At 46.3% G+C, this 19,684-nt stretch overlaps 1 protein-coding gene across 1 annotated transcript in view; it reads right to left on the bottom strand.

The window, feature by feature from the left end:
* Window positions 1–7,812: 7,812 nt before the first annotated feature.
* Window positions 7,813–19,684, bottom strand: part of LOC144478572 (homeobox protein prospero) — a 45,758-nt gene continuing 33,886 nt past the window's right edge. The window contains exons 4-5 of the mRNA XM_078196599.1: window positions 14,255–14,399; window positions 7,813–12,328 (exon numbers count right to left, since the gene is read on the bottom strand). Coding sequence (XP_078052725.1) covers window positions 12,149–12,328; window positions 14,255–14,399 — 325 coding nt within the window. The 3' untranslated portion in view covers window positions 7,813–12,148. The remainder of the gene's footprint in view (window positions 12,329–14,254; window positions 14,400–19,684) is intronic.

The following is a 19,684-nucleotide window of genomic DNA, read 5'->3' as shown; positions in this document are numbered from 1 at the left end:
ATCTAAACGACGGTGGATCGTTTTGCGTTCGCGCCGCTCGTCGTTCGAAAAACAAAAACCATTGGGTGGCTCTAGTCGGCGAAAGAGCTGCGATCCTAGAGCCACTGTTCATGGATGAAAGATGCGTAACGCGTCTGGCGGGCGTGTAGACAGAGGTGCCGAGTCGAAAATGTACTTGCTTGTGTAGGTTGCTCCGGCTCGGCTCTCGATCATCTCGAACCGGTCGGAGCGCAGAAAAACAATTCCCACAATATTCTTACAAGACGTTCCAGCTGACCGGGCATGGTCAGCGCCATCGTTCGTCGCACCGTGTTCGTTTCACCCCCAAGCTTCGTCTCGGCGTGCTTTTCGAAAAAAATATTCCTGTTCGAAAATCTTTGTTCATCCCCGTGCGGCCGCGCAGACTGCGCGCGACCAACGTTTTAACGACTAACATTTATTTTATCAAAGTATTGTCTGGCTTTTGGCGTGAGATATTTCTTTCGTTTCTTTTTTTTTTCTTTTTAAAACTATTATAAAACCCCCGACACTTGTCCCGGAGCGACGAAGATGACCGACCTCGGTGCCCAGGCTCGCGTCTCCTTTTTCACCTCAATCTGCGGAGGGTCTGCGCTTGTATATTATCTCTGAGGACTTCATCGGACTCAACGTGGCGATCTAGCTCACATCCTCACACATCAACGTAGGTATTTTGCTTTGTTTACTGCTTTGTCTGTTCTGCTAAATTTATTTTCTTTTATTTTTACTTTTCTTTATTTTTCTTTTCTCTCTCTCTCTCTCTCCATATCTCGTTCGCTAAATAAGTATCTCTTTCTCTCTCTCTCTTTCTCTCTCTCTCTCGTTCTCACTCACATTCTCTCTCTCACTTTCTCTCTCTTTCTCTCTCTCTCTATCTCTCTCTCTTCCTCACTTCATCCACAGTATCCCCTGTTATTATTTTGTTTTGTTATTTTTTGTAATGCATCGTTAAACCTTAATACACCTACGATTCCCTACATACGATAATACGTGTATAACCTAGCACGAGTTTCGCTGACTGAGACGTATGCGCAAGAAATACATTTTCAGATATTTTAAACATCATCATCATCATCATCATCGTCCCCATTCTCATCTTGTGTGTGCTCTTCTCGGGTACACGCAAGTACATTCATCAGCATCTCCTCGGGCTCTCCGACTCACTCACAAAAGCAGGAATATGTCCAATGGCCAATGAAAAAGTTTTTTTCGTTGCAAATCGCGCAACGTGGGGCTGGCTGCGTTTCCTTTCTCTCTATCTCTCTTTCTCTCTCTGTCTCTCTCGCTCTCACTCCCTACATTTTATCTTTCCGTTTTATCCCTGCTGGAAGATAGCTAGATGAGAGTGATGAAAGTTGGGGAAAGTTGCTCGCGGCATCTTCGGGAGCACAACCGATTTAGAAGGAGATTGCATCCGATTTCAATTCCTCGTTGAAATCGAACAGTCGACGCGCGGGCTAGCTACAACGTTGCTCTTCTCTCATTAACAATAATATTCAGAGCCCGTGGGACAGTAAACAGGTGGACATTGAAACGTGTCTTTTGGGGCGAAGATTATCGAATCATGTTCGATAACAATGAAGCGAAAATGGGAGCGGGCGAGCATGTTCATATTCATCTTGGAACATTTCCGGCTGGACATTCGTTGCTTTCACACTAGGGGTTAGATGGATAGCGACACTTCTCTAATATTTCTGTCTTATTTGTCCTTCTTTTTTTATCCGTATTGCCAGCTCTTCTGCAATCGATTCGATCCTGCTCGAACATGGTGCTATCGAGTTGAACGACGGACATGATATCGGCCACATAATTTCCGTCTTTCTTCTTTACTCTGACTTTTATTGACCTTATCGAATAAAAAGAAAACCTTCCCATGTCTTACGTTCCTCTCTTTCTCACTCTCCCTTACTCATACGGTTAACACGCACAGAACATCTCGCTTCAGCTTTTTCTCGATTTCGCATTCACGCTCGCGAAAGTTTGGCCGAAAGTATCGTGCACGAAAAGGATGGGGAGAAAATTCCTCGTTAACTTACATATACAACTGGTCTAATAATTTCTTTCCATTCTCTCTCGCATTCGCTCCCTCTCTGTCTGTCGCCCTTTCGCTCGGTTGTTCCACGCGCACATTTTTTATCATTTACTAGTCTTGTTTTCTTTACAATACATATATGCGGACCTCCCGGTAGGCAAGGAGGTCGGCTGATCTCTGTATAATTTTTCACAATTTTTTTCCTCTTTTCAAAATTTTTCCTCAAAGCATTCGTTCGTTGTCTCTATTGCTCCGCGCACACGCTCGATCTGTCATTCGACCGATTTCCATCCGCTCGTTCCTCAGTCGCATCATCTCTCTCTCTCCCTCTCTCTCTCTCTCTCTCGTTTCCTTTCGCTCTTCCTCACGCTCTCACTCTTCCTCTCCATCTCGCTCTCTATCTTTCTCACTCACTCTCACACCAGTCTTCACATTTTTTTTCTCTCAGCTAGGATCGGTTTGCGCCGAACGTCTATCGCCCGTGGCTCCGAACTCAGTTCCGAAATCACAATTCGCATGGATTTCTTTTCAGTCGTGACTTTTTTCCGTTCCTTTCCTCTACCGCCCTCTTCACTAAACTGTCTCCCTTGATGTTTCCCCTTCTTTTTTTTTTTTCTTTCCATCTACAACTGTATTACCGCCGCTACCAACCTACTATCATCGAACACACCGTTCCCGATTGTTCTCTTCTCATCGAACCAAAAAAATCACCTGTTGAGATCGCGAGGTTTCGTGGCTTCAACGACGGTCGCATCAAGGACACTTGGCTCCCTACACGCTCCTCTCTATACCATTCCCAATTTCGTCGGTCCTCGCCTCTCTATCCCCGTGAACATCCACCCACCCCTTAGACTTCCGACTTGAACGGGTCCTCCCTTGTCTTGGCTAGCGGGCCCCGAGAGGCGGCGTTTTCACGGTCCGCGAAAATCTTTCTCCCCGATCGTACCGCGACACGAAAATACCGAGGGGGGTATCGTGGGACCGTCCGGTCCAGTATAAATCGCGCGAGAGTCCGAGTATCAGGCACCTCTCGTTCTATCGGCTGTCACGTGAAAAGTGATTGGGAAACGCGCGTGTGCGCGCGCGCGCGCGCGTGTCGATTCTTTGCAGGCTGTTTTCGGCGTTTGCGGGCTGCCGTCAGTGGTTTGTCTAATTCGAGGTAGTTGAACGGCGATCAATGTACTCATGCAGGAACTCTAGGGGTTGTTTAGTCGAAACTGGTCGCCGAAGTTCAGCTAGAAGGCTAAGCGATAGGAACTTTAATTTAGAATTTTCGCTACCTCTATTAAAGTTTTATTATTTTCTTTTTCTTTCCTCATCACATTCTCGCTTTAACGTGCACACGCTCGTTCGTCTCGTTCACTCGTCCTCACACACGCTCGTCACGAAATAGACCTCGAAAAGCAGCCAAAGACGTTACTTAAACTAATTCTCTCGACTCTTAGTCCCTTCATTTTGCGAAATTTCAGACTGAATATTTGTTTATTCGCGTTTCGAGCAAACAACCCCGGCTTTTCGAACCGAACTCGAACATTTTCTGCGGTCAACGAAATTTATTGCAGAATCAACGGTTCAAACGATTAAACGAAAAATTACGAAACGATGAAAGCGAAGGGAAATGAATCCGGTTGAAACAACGCAGCCTGCAGAGAGCCGACCTGTGATCGCGGGCAGGAGTATCGACTGCCCTCTGTTCTGTAAACTATAGTTTAGGGGGAGCGTCTCGTGTATCGCGATCGGGAGCAGAAGGATTCTCTAGCGGGACGCGATTAAGATTCAAACGCAAAGAACCGAATCTCATGGATCGATTCGACGGACCGGAGTGATCCACGGTCGCGCCGAGTCCCCTGTAACTGATCGACACACGAATCAACGTTAGGACAAACGCGGTGATATGTAGACGGACGATCGATGGACCGAACACCAGAGATTTTTGTCTTCTGCTTTTTTTTTTTTGGATAAAACTCCGTAAAATCTACGAACATGAACGCCTCCCGAACGCCACGGACCGGAGGACACCGCAAAAATTTCGCGTTCGCCCTAATTACCCCCGTTCGTCTTATTCTTTTCTCCATTTTCTTTAAAAAGTTTAGTCGCTCTCACCTAAAAATCTCCTACCGAAACTTATTGTAGACTTAACGTGCTACGTGTACTACGAGATTATCACACAGAAAGTTTGCTCACTCGGTGTCAACAATCAGTAATTACTCCCGTTTCTTCTTCCCCTAATCACCTGCTTTGCGCCCCTCTCTCTCTCTCTCTTCATTATTTTTGCTTAATTCATCTCTTTAATTTCTTCGCATACGCACGCGCTATCCTCACATAAAAACATAACTCCTCTCTCGTCTCTCTACACATTCATCCTCCTCTCTCTCTCCCTTTCTCTCTCTCTCTCGCTTTCTCTCTTTTTTTCTCTATTGCTCTTTCACTCTTGTTCACTGTACAATCTCGCTCCCTCTCACGTGCTCGGTACTCCTCGTTTCAGTCACACTATACCCGAATCACACTCGATTTCTTCTCCCTTGCGTCCCTATAACTATAAAGACTAACGTGTCGCGTGCGCGCTCGCTCGCTCGCTTCGCGCCCGATCCGAAAGGCGCACGATTATTTTTTTTATTCCCCCGGTTCACGATGAGACACTACGCAGAAAAAAATCATTTGCTATATTATCAACCTCCCATGTTTTCTCGCGCTCTATCTCTCTGACCTCTCTTTGCTTAAACTTTCTCTATCGCGCGCGTCCGCGATTACGACGCGTCACACATGTGTGTGTGTGTGTGTGTCGATCCACCGTGGATCGCGCAGCATTGCGTCATTAATATGTATATCCTAATTACGTTTCTAATAGTTTGAGGAATGATTATTCTCGATGAACGTACTTCGAAGTATTCTCACCTTGCTCCTCATCTCGCTAGCTCGCGCTCTTTCTCTCTTTCTCATATCTCTCTCTCTCTCTCTTTCTCTCTCTCGTCAGTTCTTTCACACTCTTATACACGTTCTCTCCCTTTCTCTCGTAAAACTCGCACGAACACACACACACACTTCCTCGTTAGTATTTCTCATTCTAACCTCGAGTAAATCCCATTTAGCATTCGCTCTCTCTTTCTCTCTCGCCATCTTAAATATCCTACGTCGACACGGCTTTTAATCAATTTTTTCTTTCTTTTTATCACGACGATTCTCGAACTCGATAGGTAATAATCGTAGTAATAATATATAATCGTACAGTAATAATTAGTTTAATTAACGTGTGTGTGTGTCTGTTTACTCATTCCCGTTTAATTTTCTCTCTACGCCGCCGTCGTTTGAATCGGGGGTAGTTCATACTTTTATAATCCCATCGTCCTCTCTGCAGCGTGATACGACCTTCCGCTCGGTTTTCATTAGTATTTATACTTTTTTTGGTTTAATTACCTCGAGTTTAATCATTTATATAATAATTAATAGCTTGCAAGTGTTTAACGTTAAATACTATTAACTAATTCTGCTTACACATGTGTGTGTTCCTTAAGACTTACGCGTTTAGGTATGTACGTAATGTGTGCTTATTTAGCTTTGACGTTTTTTTTTTTTATCATTTATCCCAATTCTCGTGTTCGGTTTCTTTTTTTTTTTCTTTCGTTACATCTCTCGATTCCGCGTTCCATTCGATTTTCTCCTTCTGTCCATGCTCATCGAATCATCATCGTCGTCATCGTCATCATCATTTATCATCATCCGTGGATCATGATAATCGTCATCGTCGTCACTCTTCCCGCATTTTGTGATCCCGCGTTACGGAGCGACGACGGCAAAGTTAATCGGCTATTGTTCGTCATTATCCTTCGTCCCGTTTTGTTTCATCCACAATCGTCCCTCTCCGTACCTCGAACAGCATCGCGCGGACTCGTCTGTTATCGGTGAAAGTCGGCAAAAACTAGTCGCCGGCACAGGAAGTCCCGAATTTTGTTCGTTCTCCGCAGCCCCGACTACCCTTCCGCCCCCGATCCTGTCCCCGGGGCCACTTTCGGAGCCTCGGATCCACCACGCCGCCAAACGCCGGGGATCGATCCGGATGGATCCTCGCGTGGGACGACAGGGAGCGCAGGACGCGGGTTTTCTCGGTTCCGTTCGCGACACGTCTCGATCCGTTGACGGCTCGTCCATCGCCTCGACAGGACCTTCGCTAATCGAACCTCGATCGACGGAGAAAGAAATCGAAAGTTATTCTTTCAATCTGCTCGGAGTCTGCCTGCTTCGACGAACGCTTTTCCTTTCTCGATTTCGTTGAAAATGACGGCTTGGCTTATCCTTCTTACTTCTTACTTCATCATCATCTTCTTCTTCTTCTCACTCTGTCTCTCTCTTTCTCTCCCAGTTGCGGACAAGTCCGCGATGAGAAGTACGACTCGGGATTATTCGGAAATGGATTTCGATCTCGGACGTTCGTCGGTCGAACTGGGAAACAGAAATTTGTTCCTGGCTAGCTGGCGTGCTTCTGTTGCTAATAAAGCGTGCTCGGTTCGGTTTTGAATCGTTTTGAACGAATTTGTCGTTGTTGCGTTGATGATATCCTTGATTCTAATTCCAGCTGTTTGTCGGTTGGGCGTTACTGATGGTCAATTTCTCGGTTCTATCCGGTGTTTTGTCGCAGTGGGATGGAGTCTCTCACTAAGTTCCGTATGGTTCTGTCGTTGAGTAACATAAAGTTTTGCGAATCATATTTCATTGTTCGGCGGTGAGATGTATTTCTCTCAGCGGTGTGAAGAGGATATGCTTGGGCTTCCTTTGTAAAAGATGTTGACGCGTAAAGTGATTCGAAAGTTCCGCGATACGAGCTCTGTTTAATCCACGAATGCGTTCTGTTGCAGCGTTTGTCATGGTCTGAATGATTAAGGTAATCGTTGATCCGAACGTTAAACTAATTCGCCGAAAATAACGTTGCTATATTTACGATTTTTAACGCTAATCTCATCGAGTAATTCATCGGGAACGATGAGGAATCGTTTCATTTTAATTTTATTTCGTTTTCTGTAATTTGTAACCTGACGATCGCTTCCCGTCGATCGGTTGCTCATAGTGCCCGATAAACAAATAGAAAGCGGTCGAGCTCTTTTATCTTCTTTTTTTTTTCCCCCCCCTCGGCCAGATTGGAGTCGTACCGGCAAATATTTGCGGCACAAACGAGCGCAATTTGTCGAACGCGGCGAGTATGCTAATCGCATCGTGCATTGGTAGATTAAATTTCCTTCGAGATTCGTTCAATAAACATTTTTTTTTTCCCCCCGGCGTGTAGTGTGTTTTTATTTTATTTATTTTCTTTTTTCAGTGGGTGCGAGAGTTTACGGTGGCAATTAAAATGGTCGAACGAAAGGAAGAATTCGCGGATACGACACGACGTGATCAGGCTAGAAATCGCGGTATCGAATCGTCGAGCCACGCGACCGCGACCCCAGGTACTATGACTACCAACGTTCGTCGACACCGTTTTTTTTTCCCCCGAAACAATTTTCCTACGGTTTTTCTATTTTCCCCAGCTAATGTACTCGCGTCGTACACGTTCGCAACAATTTTTTTTTTCGTTCTCTATCATTTTCTATTTCTCTCCCCGTAAAACGTTTAGACCAAAATCTTAGGCCAGCGCCGAAGGAGATCACTAATTTTAGGCCACTGTCTATTTATCTAAGAGAGTTGAAATTTTCCGAAAATTTTCCTACATACTTTCCAAAACTTCTCTATTCCCGCCCCATCCCTCCCCCCTCCCACCCCCCACGGTATCGTACTAAAAGAGACCGTGATATTCGTGTCCCGCGATTGCGATTCGACTCGACGATAGTTCGGTTTCCAGCCCAGGTAGTGTCTTTGTCGTTTTCTTCGTTCGTTTATCGAATAAGAAGGTAGGCCAGGTTAGCCGATCGTGGCAAGTTTCAACAGAACTTTCCGAACGAATATCAATTTTTCTTTTCCATCGCTAAACAAATCTAGGTATACATAATATGGTGTTTCGTGGGTTGTTATGTCGGGGGTGTGTTACGAGCATTTATTAACACAAGGAGTAATGAACAGAACGAACGAAAATAAAGACAACTCATAGTCTAATGGTCTCGCTTTTATTGTCGTAAATAATAAATAAAATAATAATCGATAAATTGATCGTTAAAATTAAAAAATAGTGACTCGTGACTAGGTTAAGACTCACCGCTTACAAAAAACGTGTGTGTTTTATGTGGTATTCCTTTTTTGCTTTTCTCTGCTGTGTACACTGCATAATACATGCTTAATAATAATAATAATAATAATAATAATGATAATAATAATAATAATAATAGTAATAATAATCATCGACGTTGGCATAGTAAAATAAGTAAATACAATAATAATAGTAATAATAATAACTAAATGCCAGAGCGTGGACGTAACGACGTCGAAAACGTTGAGGCAAGGGGATGGTTTTGTTTTTATCGAGGGTTGATCGTGAAATCTAAGGACCGAGAGAAACAGAAAATTGGGGACAGGACTTCAAGGACAGGGAACATCGATCGTTTGGCTCGGCACCGTGCGTTCCCACGACATAAAAGGGATGAGCCAATGTTTGGACGTAAACTAAATCAGTGACAATTATCAATTGCCATCGGACGCGTATCATTCATAATTGCGAATCGTCACGTTTCCACTGTTTACTCGGAACGTAATAATAATAATAATAATAGTAATGACAATAATAATAATAATAATAATAGTACTAATAATCGTAATTATAATTTTAATAATGGTATCGGTATTATTCGATAATAATAAAAAGGGTAATAATTATCCATAACAATAGTGCACGTAATAGCGAGAATAATAGTGATAGTGATAATTAGGGGAAAGAAAACAGAACGAAATCATAGGAAAAAATGTAGGTTAAGTTTAAGAGGGACTGACTACCATCCAAAGATATATTTTATAATCATAATCATTATACCTTTTTTACGATAAATTATCTACAAACCGTCTAGCGGGAACGAAACTTCTTGTTGGAGTATAGTAAACGCACAGGCGTTAAACATTGCGCTTTCTTCCCTTGTACAATGTACGGATTCGCGGGTGATTTATCTTTTTTTTTTCATTTCTACATCGTTCAAAGTGTGTACGTGTACATATGTGTTGTCCGTGTACGAATATGTTCCTTGTGTGTATGTCCGTGTGCATGGGTGTGTGAAAAATAGATCGGGTACAAGAGGAATGAGGGAGGTGTCTAAACCCTTTGTCACACATTATTTACGCAATTTTAATCGCGCCAACATCCGCCTTATTTTTTTTGTTTCATAAGTCTTCCACGTATGTATACATGTAATCTGGACATGCAATTACATGTACACATACAGTCCCCAAAAATTTCTTCATATATATATTTCTATATATATGTGTATATATAAGTTTTTAAAATAATCTACTTTGTATATAGTTACGCACCGGCTCGCGGTATTCTTACGTTTTTTTTTCTCTCCATTAATCTCCTCTTCATCACCTAGTCAATTTTTTCGTTACACTTATTATCATAATTTCCGTAATTTCTCTCATCATCGTCCTCCAACCATCATCATTTTTTCTCCTTAAAAAAATCTAACGCTCACGGAAGCCGCTGATGCTGGATCCCGGTCGTTTCCTTTCCCTTTTATTCCCCCTAAATATCGTTTTGCCCATAATCCCTTTTGTCGTCCATGCTACTAGTACTCCTGTCGCCGCGACTAGCCTAATCTCGTTTTTTTTTCACTTTTTTTCCCCCTACCAATCAACCATTCTCAATAAAAACAACTCCACGTTTTGTTTTGCATCGCCTCGTCGTCCTAAAAACGCTCACGCCGCGGAAATGAATTAATCGTTAATTAATCACCAGCCGTTTATTTTTATTTATTTTCGTCGAAGAATCCTCGCCTCTCCCCTATCACTTTTAAAACTCGCGTTTCGTTTCTCCGGTCGTCGCCGAGGTAACTACGGACCAAGAAAATATAATATTATCAACGACAAGGAATCGTACCCTCGACCGCGAGAAAAAAACCTAAACTGTACTATATACTCCTCCCGGCTGTTCTGCGTGATCGCGATCCACGCAAACGACAATGTCTGGATCGCGGGCGATCAACGTTTTCGATGTTTCCGGCGTCACGCTCCGTCCGCTAGCTGGAATCCGCTGGCTGTTGCGCCGCGGTATCGTTAGGAATGTTCATACCGTAGGATATACAACATCTATTTCCGTTCAAAATCGAGGCGATATATCTCGAAACGATCCGCCTCCCTCGCCTCGACACTTTACATGAGAATTCGATCGCTAACATAATTATGTACAACTTAAGAAGAAAGGATCGAGATCCTATCAGACGGCATATGATTTGCCCGGCGGTGTCTGACATACATATCGTAATATATATATATCAATATATGCGTATTCTTTTTCATCGAACCGATGTTTGCCTCGTTCCGTTTCCGGGGACATAAATGAATCGTATCTAAGAAGTGTCCGTCTAAGCTGTGTCCGTCGATTCGATTCACGAACCGCCCGTTTCTCTATTCTTTTACGTTCGACGCTGTTTCTTCTTCGTGTCAACGAATCGAGGCTCGCTTTCGGGCGAGCGACGTTTCGCAGCGGTGATCGTACTAGAAATGAAATTACTGTCTGGACGACGACGACGACGACGACCGACGGATGTGCGCGCGCGCGCGCGTGTGTGTGTGTGTGTATGCGCGTGCTCAAACGACGACGGAGCACCGGGTCCGCCTAGATCCGTTCGATCGCCGCGGCTCGGCTCGCTGTTCGATCAGATCGACGAGCGGCAGCGATCGAACGGTCGTTCCAGAAGAACCTGACTGTAGGCGACACGAGGCGCGCAGCCTGACGAGATTGCCCGCTTGCGAAACCGACGGTCGTTGTTTCGATGCGCACGAAACGGCACGGAACGGAGGACAACGCATCCGTTCCGGGTCATTCCCGAAGATCCACGAGAAGGGCTCCTCTTCCGCCTCTCAACAGGGAAGCTGCGGAGGATCCGTCCAGCGGATCTCGCTCCACGATTAGACAATTAACGGTACGATTGGTTTTCTTCATTCAGAAGACGATAAACATGGACAAAATAGCGTTACCGTGCGCCTCGTGCGTTTCAGTGTCTCTGCTGTACGTATCTGTGTGTGTGTGTGTGTGTGTGTGTCTATCGACCACCATTTCGAAAACGAGAGCCAAACACCCGCTCGGTCGGTCGTCGCCGAGGACAGCGATTTGTTCCGCTGCTATTCCGTCTTAAAATTAGGCGGTTGATCGTGGACTGTACGCAACAAATCGAAACAATACTCGACGCTCGAAGCAGTAGTGTTTTAGTGTACAATGTAAATCCTTGCCATTCATTTACCACGCTCTCGTCCTGTTTCGTCCTTCGTGATTCTCTCCGAAGTCCGTTGCGATTTGATATTCGGTGTGTGAGTGTGGGTGTGTTCTGGCGTCGCACGCCGCGCGACGAGTACAGGCACCACTGATTAGGTAGTTCCGACGGTGCCGAGGCCTCGTCGAAGACAAGCTCGGCCGGGGATCGAATCCGAAAAACACGGATACCCGAATGGTTGTCCCCGCAAGCCTGTCTCGCGCGCGCAGACGTCGGTCTCACGATTAGGTCACAGCCTGATCCTTTGTCGGCACTCCTCATCGTCACTCTGGTTTCGATGATCGATGCCTCCGTTAGACGCGTACTCATTTTCTCTCTATCCCTTCGATACGCGTAACCTTGTTTTCACTCTGTTCGTCGTTCGATCACACATCCGAAAACGCTGCGTGTGTCTTTCGTGTTTCTCCTTCTTCCTCGACGCAATACTTCTCCCTAACGTAAGCTCTCTCCCACGTTCTCTCAATCTCTCTCTCTCTCTCTCACGTTCGTTCTGCGATATGTTAGTTTAAGGATACCTGAACGCGCTTTACGCGAAGGACGTGTACCTCCTGGCGGATGCGATCCTTCCTCGCTGGCCGTTCCGTTTTTCTTCTCTCTTCTTCGTCTTCTTCACTCTCTTACTGATTCTTGGTTTCTACCGGGAGCCGACGAGCGCTGCCGAGCCCGTGCACCACGAAGAGCAAGAGCCACACGACCTACTGATTCATTCAAGTTGCTCCAGAAAGTTCGGGGTCTTGAAGTACTCCGGCACCGGATCATCCAGCCTTGAGATCACCTTGTAGATCGACTTTTTCCAGCTCTGCTCGGAGTCCTTGCCGCTCTGGATCGCCTTGAAGAATTCTTTTAACGTCTGCTCGACGACATACATGAAGTTGCTCGGCACCTGGAATCGTTACCACAATCGTTAGGCTGGCACGCAATTTTTCCCGCGGTCGTTTCTCTTAAATGTACGTCCCTTGATATTTCTTAAAAGTATTAGACTGCGCGTGATATTTGGACTGCGGAGATTTACGGAATTTCGTGTTTCCATTTCATTCGAATCGTCGCGAATCCGTTTTATTTCTGAGATTGCTATAGTTTACTTTCCATTTCAATGCGTTACGAATGCATAAAGCTCCTCAGTCCAGTTTATAATCTTTGCTCCTTTACCAATCCAGCAAACAGATTTTTTTAATTATAAAATTCTTTCTTAAATTAACTATAGATATTCTCTTTGAAGTTACTTCGACTCGATTAAATTTTCATAAGATCACTAAACAATTTCGACAATGGATTCAACGTTCCTGAATATGATTTCAAAGCATTCATTTAATTTTTCGCTTAACTTACAAACGCTTATACACGGAACATCTACGTGAACGAATCAAAGCAATGCTGCGAAAGCAATAATAAAATGAAGCGATAAATATATTTGCCGGTGAATAGACCGATTCTTGGCGCGCCGCGCGAATAAAACGCGCGACTCGAACCGAACGAACTTCGACGTCGAACCAGGTGAAACCGTATGGCAACCGAAATATGGAAACTGCTAAGAATATTCTGTAATTGCTTTGTGCGTCGCACGTTGAGGGCGGGAGCGTACGTAAACCGGCGTTTAAATTAATTTAGACGTTTCTGTAACAAGCGTATAATTTAATCGGTATAGAGTCCGGGCGACGCGGTTGCGTGAACGCGTCGCACAAACGAGAAAGATTACTTCTCCGCGTTCATTACAGTTCAACGAAGGAGCCGTGAATCCGCGGAATTAATAGCGATGTTACGTATCGCTTAACGAGAGACGCGAGAGCGCGCGGGCGCGCGCGCGCTAAGAGTTTCCACTTATAATTAGTACGTTTGGGTTATTAACGAACACGAGTAATTAATTACACGTCAAGCGGGTCGCGATTGTAGCCGCGTCGGAAAAGAATGGGGCCTCCAGGTTTCACCGGAGACTCGTTAAATAATATTAAATAGCTGCTTTACGGGCGCGCGCACAACCGCGCGCGGCAACGCTGTCGCTGGAAATACAATCAGCGTCATTACCCGTGGCGAAAGTAAATTGCGCCCCACAATGGAAAACAGAGATGTACGAGTGATTTGCGAGGAAACGTAATCGGCTGCCGGCGTGAAAACCGGACGCATTCGAAATTCGTCGCGGTTTCGACTGCCAGAAGAACGAGACGCGGCGGGGATCGGTTTAGTCAGCGAGTAATTACGCGATTTCGGCTCGAATTTTCCAATTCCGCCGCCATTGTCCGCGCGCCCATCACCGAGACAATTTCGCTCGGTCGCCGGTATGTGCGAAACTTAAGAAAGAAAGCGAGCAAACAGAAAATTCGGCGGAAAAAGGTTTTCAAAAGAATGAACTGTGCCCATTGAAGGATTTATATAGGTACTTTTAAAATTTGTTTTTCTTTTTATAGCAAATCGAACGAAAAATAGTACGCGATATCACGCTATGTTATCATTGAATTCAATTACGATTGCTTCCAAAATTTTAGAATGAAATGTACAAAGAAATAATCGTCTTTCAAAGTTATAGTCTCCGTTACTTTTTAATTATCAACAAAAAGTATTCGTTTGTATCGTTTAGCGAACATAAAAGAGCTAAAGGTATTTCGGTGCCCAATAGCTTCTCGGTAATATTACTTTTGCTTTTCAAAGTTTCGACAGCTTTTTATTATTGCATTTCAACGATATTCTACTGATTCTACCGAGATGCCACCCTGCACGAAATAATATTTGCCGTTCGCATCTATCCAATACATGCAACACAAAAAAATATACAGATCCTTGCTAGAACAATAGTACATACATTTTGGACTCTTACCTCGAGGTGATTGTTTCGGTTGTAATGGAGGTTGAGAACCCGATAGATTTCCGAATCACCACAGATCCGTAGTTCATCGACGTTCTTCAATCCTTCCGAAACCGCTTGCCTCGCGTATTTCTCCATCTGGATGTAATAAAACTCTCTGGAAAAAAAGGGAAAAGCGAATTAATGAGCGGGCGCCGTGTCGTCGTCTGTCGAAGGAGAGATAAAAAAAAGGCCGCGGGCGAGCTTAGGCGTCTCGGACGGCGACAGTCAACGTTCTCGAAATAAGAAGAAACAAACCGATTTGGTGCTTGCTTCGCCGCGAGATCCCGCGAGCAGACGTTAATTAGTACACGCGGGGCGATAGAGAATCCGGCGACATCGAGAAAGCCGTTCGTTCCCCCGGCATCCGAAACGCGAGAGAGGAGCGCGCGGCGCAAAAACACACAAAAAAGAAAGAAGCTGCCGGAGCGGCTTAGGGGTTGCGACCGCGAAAGGGCAAAAATAATTTTTTCCTTCGGAGTTAACGGGGCCGGCAGTGTACGGTGCCCTCCGACGTTAATTCTCGCGGATCGGAGAATGCTAATGCACTACCGATAATTAATTAAGGGTCGATATTGAAAGTGGTCTGACGCAGGCGGGAGAAGATGAAGAAGGAAGAAGGGGCGAGAGTCGCAAAGAGGTGTGTACATCTCCTCGTCGGATGGCAAGCGACGCGGTTCAAAGAGACTATTAAGAACGTGTTACAGTGTATCGTCCAAGAAGATCTCAACGCCCTCGTCGCAGGGGGTAGGCGAACTCTGTCGACTTTTGCAGGGTGGTGGCAACGTTGCCAGTATGTGCAAAACAGAGAGAGAGAGAGAGAAAAGAGTTGGGAGCGCGTGTGCGCGCACTCGCCCAAACATCGCGGGAATCGCGTGCGTTACGCTTTCCTCTCTTTCTCTCCCTCTCTCTCTCTCTCTCCTCTCGTTTCCTTGCCTTGCCTGGCAAAGGAAAAAATCGGGCTCCCGTCAAGTTTGCCGTTCGCGTTCATTAATTAACGCAGTTAAAACAAGCGCAAATCACTAATTGGCGGGTAATTTATATAGTAATAGTGACCTGCGACTTCATACAGACCGCCGAAAGGGGGCAGCTCGAAGGGGTGGCCTCCGCTTCGGTGGATCTCACCGAAAACTGAGGAAAGGAGCGTGCACCGCTCCTCTCGGCGCCGCGCCGCAACCGCGAGAGGAGCGTGCACTTTGAGCGTCGCTGTTCTTTGTACGGCGTCTTTGTGAGCGGTACCTCAATGCAACTGCCACTGATTAAGAAATTAATTATTTTCCTTTTAATTGAAACGTTATAATCCCGGACCGCGACGATTCAGCCGAGACGCCGCTGAAATTCACCGAGACAGATCGCCTAACGTCGCTTTTATGTTTCGACGGTCGACCGAGAAAATGGTGTCGCCACCCCCGCGCAAATGTTTCGCGTAAGTACTAATTAATTTGGCGGCGCGCGCGTCGAATTCTGCTCGTGTTCTGGCTCTTTATACCAACGAACTACAAGGGTATTTGTCGGCGATGTAACGTTTATTATAATGTGCTTGCAAATGAATTAATACGTTCAATAATTCTAGCTGTCGGTATTAATTATTTGATACAGGGATTACGTGCGCATTATGTTTTCAAAATAATGTTCGCGTGATGAAAGCGATACAACTCGAAACAAATTACGAATATCGATGTATTATTTTCAGCTGGCTGAAATTACCAAAGATAGATTTCGGAAACGTCTGAGGAATAACTGACTAACATTTGACCGAGATACGAACGAAATCAGCCCTAGTTAAAAATATTTCGTAGAATAAATAAATAATTGTAACGCTTTCGCATTATTAAAAAATGCGGACAAGGTTACAGAATCTTCCACGCGGTATTAGTTGACAGGTTGACTCGGACCGGTTGTAAGACTACGCTGAAGTGGGTACCACTCAAGAAATCCCAAAAGGTAGAACAAAGAAGGAAGAAGATGCGACCGACCAGGTGCAGCGAAGGTGACGCTGCATAGGGAGCCGTAGACGTCTGCGCGGACATGCGAGAGCCGGCTTCCAGCATCGCATTGAAATGTGCGAAGGCAGCACGCACAGCGGCATAAAATATTTTCATGGAATATTAACGGCAAGATCTAGACGGGGGCAAATATGCACGCTACTCTAGTCTAGTTTCCTTCGAGCCCGGGATCTCGCTCGAGCGGAAGGGTTGGTGGTAGGGGTAAAAGACACGGAAAGACGACGACGAAGCAGAGGACGGTCCTTGTATTCTTCGGTACCGCGAGCGAGCAAGTCGAGCGAAGTAAACACGCGAACGACTTAACGCGAAACCGAGAGTAAAAGAGAAAGAGAGCGGGGGGCGGGGGGTAAGAGAGGTTTCGCGATAGAAGGAAAGAGAGTGTTGTGTGCGTCTGTGTGTGTGTGTGTAAGAGAGAGAGAGAGAGAAATGGTAAACGGAGTCTGCTACATGCCCGGATATTTTTCCATTCTTCTCTTAATCTTTCGTTCCGGGGTCCCTATCCTGCTTACCCTTAAACGCACACCGATGCCCGGCCCGTACTGGTGGAAGTATCCTAGAGTAGCAAGCCAGAATGGCAGTGAGAATGGCAGTCAGGTTGATCTTGCACTTTGGATCCCGAGGGGATGGAAAGAAGTACGGTTCAGCGGGAAACCGGTAGTGCCACTGCGGCTTGTATAACTCGAGATCCCTGAATGCTCGACAATGTGAGGCAACCAGTTCAACCTTCGAGTCTTGGCCTTCGCTCGGTGCCGTTGGGAGCAATTTTTAAGATTGCTTCCGCCTGGCGGACTCGCAGCAGAACTCGTCGCAGAATCGACGAACGTTTCCATATTCATCGTTGTCTGCCGAGTGAACCGAGATGTACCGTCGACGACGGAACATTCTATTAAGAAGCTTCATCCACCTACTACCCCCCTTCTGCCACCCTTCAAAACAGACGTTCCCGTTCGCCCCAGCGTCCATTCATGCACATGTTGCACGCGAGGACGATCTCGTTACCTCGAGTCGCCGTGAATTATCGCCGACCGAAATTCGCATTACGTTCGCCGATAATGGGTAGAACGCGCAGTCATTTGAACCGAATGTGCGCTAAAAAAATCTCCTGATCGTGTAGATACGAATTATATTTTTTATTTCATCGACGCTTTCCTTTCGAGGGAAGTCCGAGCAGAAACTCTCCCTCGCTTATCTCCGAACGCTTTAAATTCGTGTAAGTAAGCAGTCGCAACTAATATGAGGAATGGTTTTTTCAAATAACGTTTCACCGAAGAGAAACTTTCATGCGGATGAACTTATCGGTCGACTCGGCCGACGTTGCAGCATGTTGTAAAATGAGGGAGTGGGAAAACTGTAGACCGCAAAGGGTTAATATTTGGAGTCGATTGGAGAGCGAAATTGCCAGGCTCCCGATGATAAGTTCGGCATCGGCAGCGGTAGGTAGCATCGATGGATTCGATAACGAGTAAGATCGCGAAGATAGAGGGTGGCGGGCTCGAGATTTGGTGGCCGAATGGCACTCGTGGATCGAAGCCACTCGAACCAGCGGAAGAAAACAATGTGATCTTTCGTGCGTCGCGTCCCGATCTATACGTGGCGACCAGAAGAAAGGGCGAGAGGAGGAGTCAGGTGGCAGAAACGCGAGAGGCTCTTCTCATTCGATCACTCCAGATTGGCTCTCTCGCCAATTAAGACAATTTCACGTGCTCTTATCAGCAGTCAGTCAGAGAAGGTTATGCACACGAGAGGAGAATTGAAAGAGAGGAGTGTGTCTCTGCGGAATCGTGTCCCGCGCCCTTTCTCTCTCCCTCTTGGTCGCGGAGCGCGTTGCGCGTTCACTTTCTCCCTTTCTGGTTGCTCTCCCTTTCGCGCGCGCGTCTCTTCTCCCGCGTTCTCTCCTTCTTTCTCCGCTTCCTCTCGGACTCTCTTTCTCTGTTCGTCTCTCTATTTCAACGTCTCCTTGAACCGTCACCGGCACCCACCCATCAGGACCGAGCCACCCCCGACTTCAGCCTCTCGGAGGTAACGTGTATGTGTCACCTGCGTCTATAATCCTTACTCAACCACCCATCAACCGCATTCAAGCTCGTCGGATCGCCGAGTATAGGCGGAATATGGTAGGCAGAGACTGGGCTAGGTCTGGGCTGGGCTGGGCTGCGCTTGGCTGGGTTATGTACCTACGTAATACTGCATGGTAGATACGTATATATATCTGCGAAGTGCCTAATTAAAACAGACACCAGGAGACAGAGAGAAAACGGGACGAGAGACGAGGCTGGTCGCATAATAGGGTGTAAGGGCGCGAGGGAGATGGCACTAGTTCCGTAGTCGGTTTGACAAAAAGCCCGAGTGCTAGAATTGCCACTCTTCGACCACCAAGTGCAGCGGAGAAGAGCAACGGTGAACGAGAAGAAAGGAGAAGGAGTGAGAGGGAGTAGAACGAGGAAGGAGGCGGAGGAGGAGGAGGTGTGGAGAAACAGAGAAAGAGAGAGAAAGAGAAAGAGAAAGAGTGAGAACGCGAGCGAGCGCGCGCGCGCGCGACCGGGAGGAAGATAGTGAGAGTAAGGGCTAGAGGGTGAGCCACGAAGTCATTCATTATAGTATTGTATAATTAGGATAATAATAAGCTCTTCAGGGGCTTGGGATTTCTTGCGCCCCGTTGCAACGGGGCGACGTCGACAGAGACGGGAGAGAGAGAGAGAGAGAGAGAGAGAGAGAGAGCGAGGCCGCGACAGAGAGAGGCCAGCAGAAACAGAGGAAAAGAGTGTGATCCTCCTGGAGGGTGCTGATTATTAGCATCTAATTACGACCTGCTTTTGCCACCGAAAAAAGAGAGACAGTGAGGGAGGTGGTGGTTAGAAAGGAAATGAAGATGCGGGGTGTCTTCGAGGAGGGAATAATTAGCTCTCGCCGTGAACGGAAATCGTTACCTCGCGTTTTTTCGCGATCCTCATCAACCGCCCAGAGGAGAGATCCCTGCCCGAGGAGAAGGCGCGGTGAATGACCAAGGTGATAGTCGCGTCCTTCTTTCCCACGATTTGTTCCGATCTTAATGGTGTTGCTTTTGCTACCACGAAGCTCCACTCGAGCCGGGCACTCGGCGACCCCCGTTTTAAACGTTTTCTTTAATAATTTTCCTCCGCTTTGGCATTTTCTCACCCTGCCGCCGCGGCTCGCGCCGCGTCGCGATTCTTCCTTCGGCGCCGAGGGTTTCTTAAATTTTCATTCTTCCTCTCTCACTCGGCTCCGGGCACAAAAGGACCCGCGAACAGAGCCGCGGCTCCCGCGAATTCGTGAATTCCTCTTTTGTAACAGCGATGCGTACCGCGACGCAGGTGAGGCAACAATGCGAGAGCTTTAGAGGTGCCGTGTATTGAAGCGTTTAATGGCGGTGATGGTT

Source organism: Augochlora pura, chromosome 1, assembly GCF_028453695.1.
Source record: "Augochlora pura isolate Apur16 chromosome 1, APUR_v2.2.1, whole genome shotgun sequence".
Classification (NCBI taxonomy): domain Eukaryota; kingdom Metazoa; phylum Arthropoda; class Insecta; order Hymenoptera; family Halictidae; genus Augochlora; species Augochlora pura.
The sequence above is the reverse complement of the archived record's forward strand: the minus strand, read 5'-3'. Positions and strand labels throughout refer to the sequence as shown.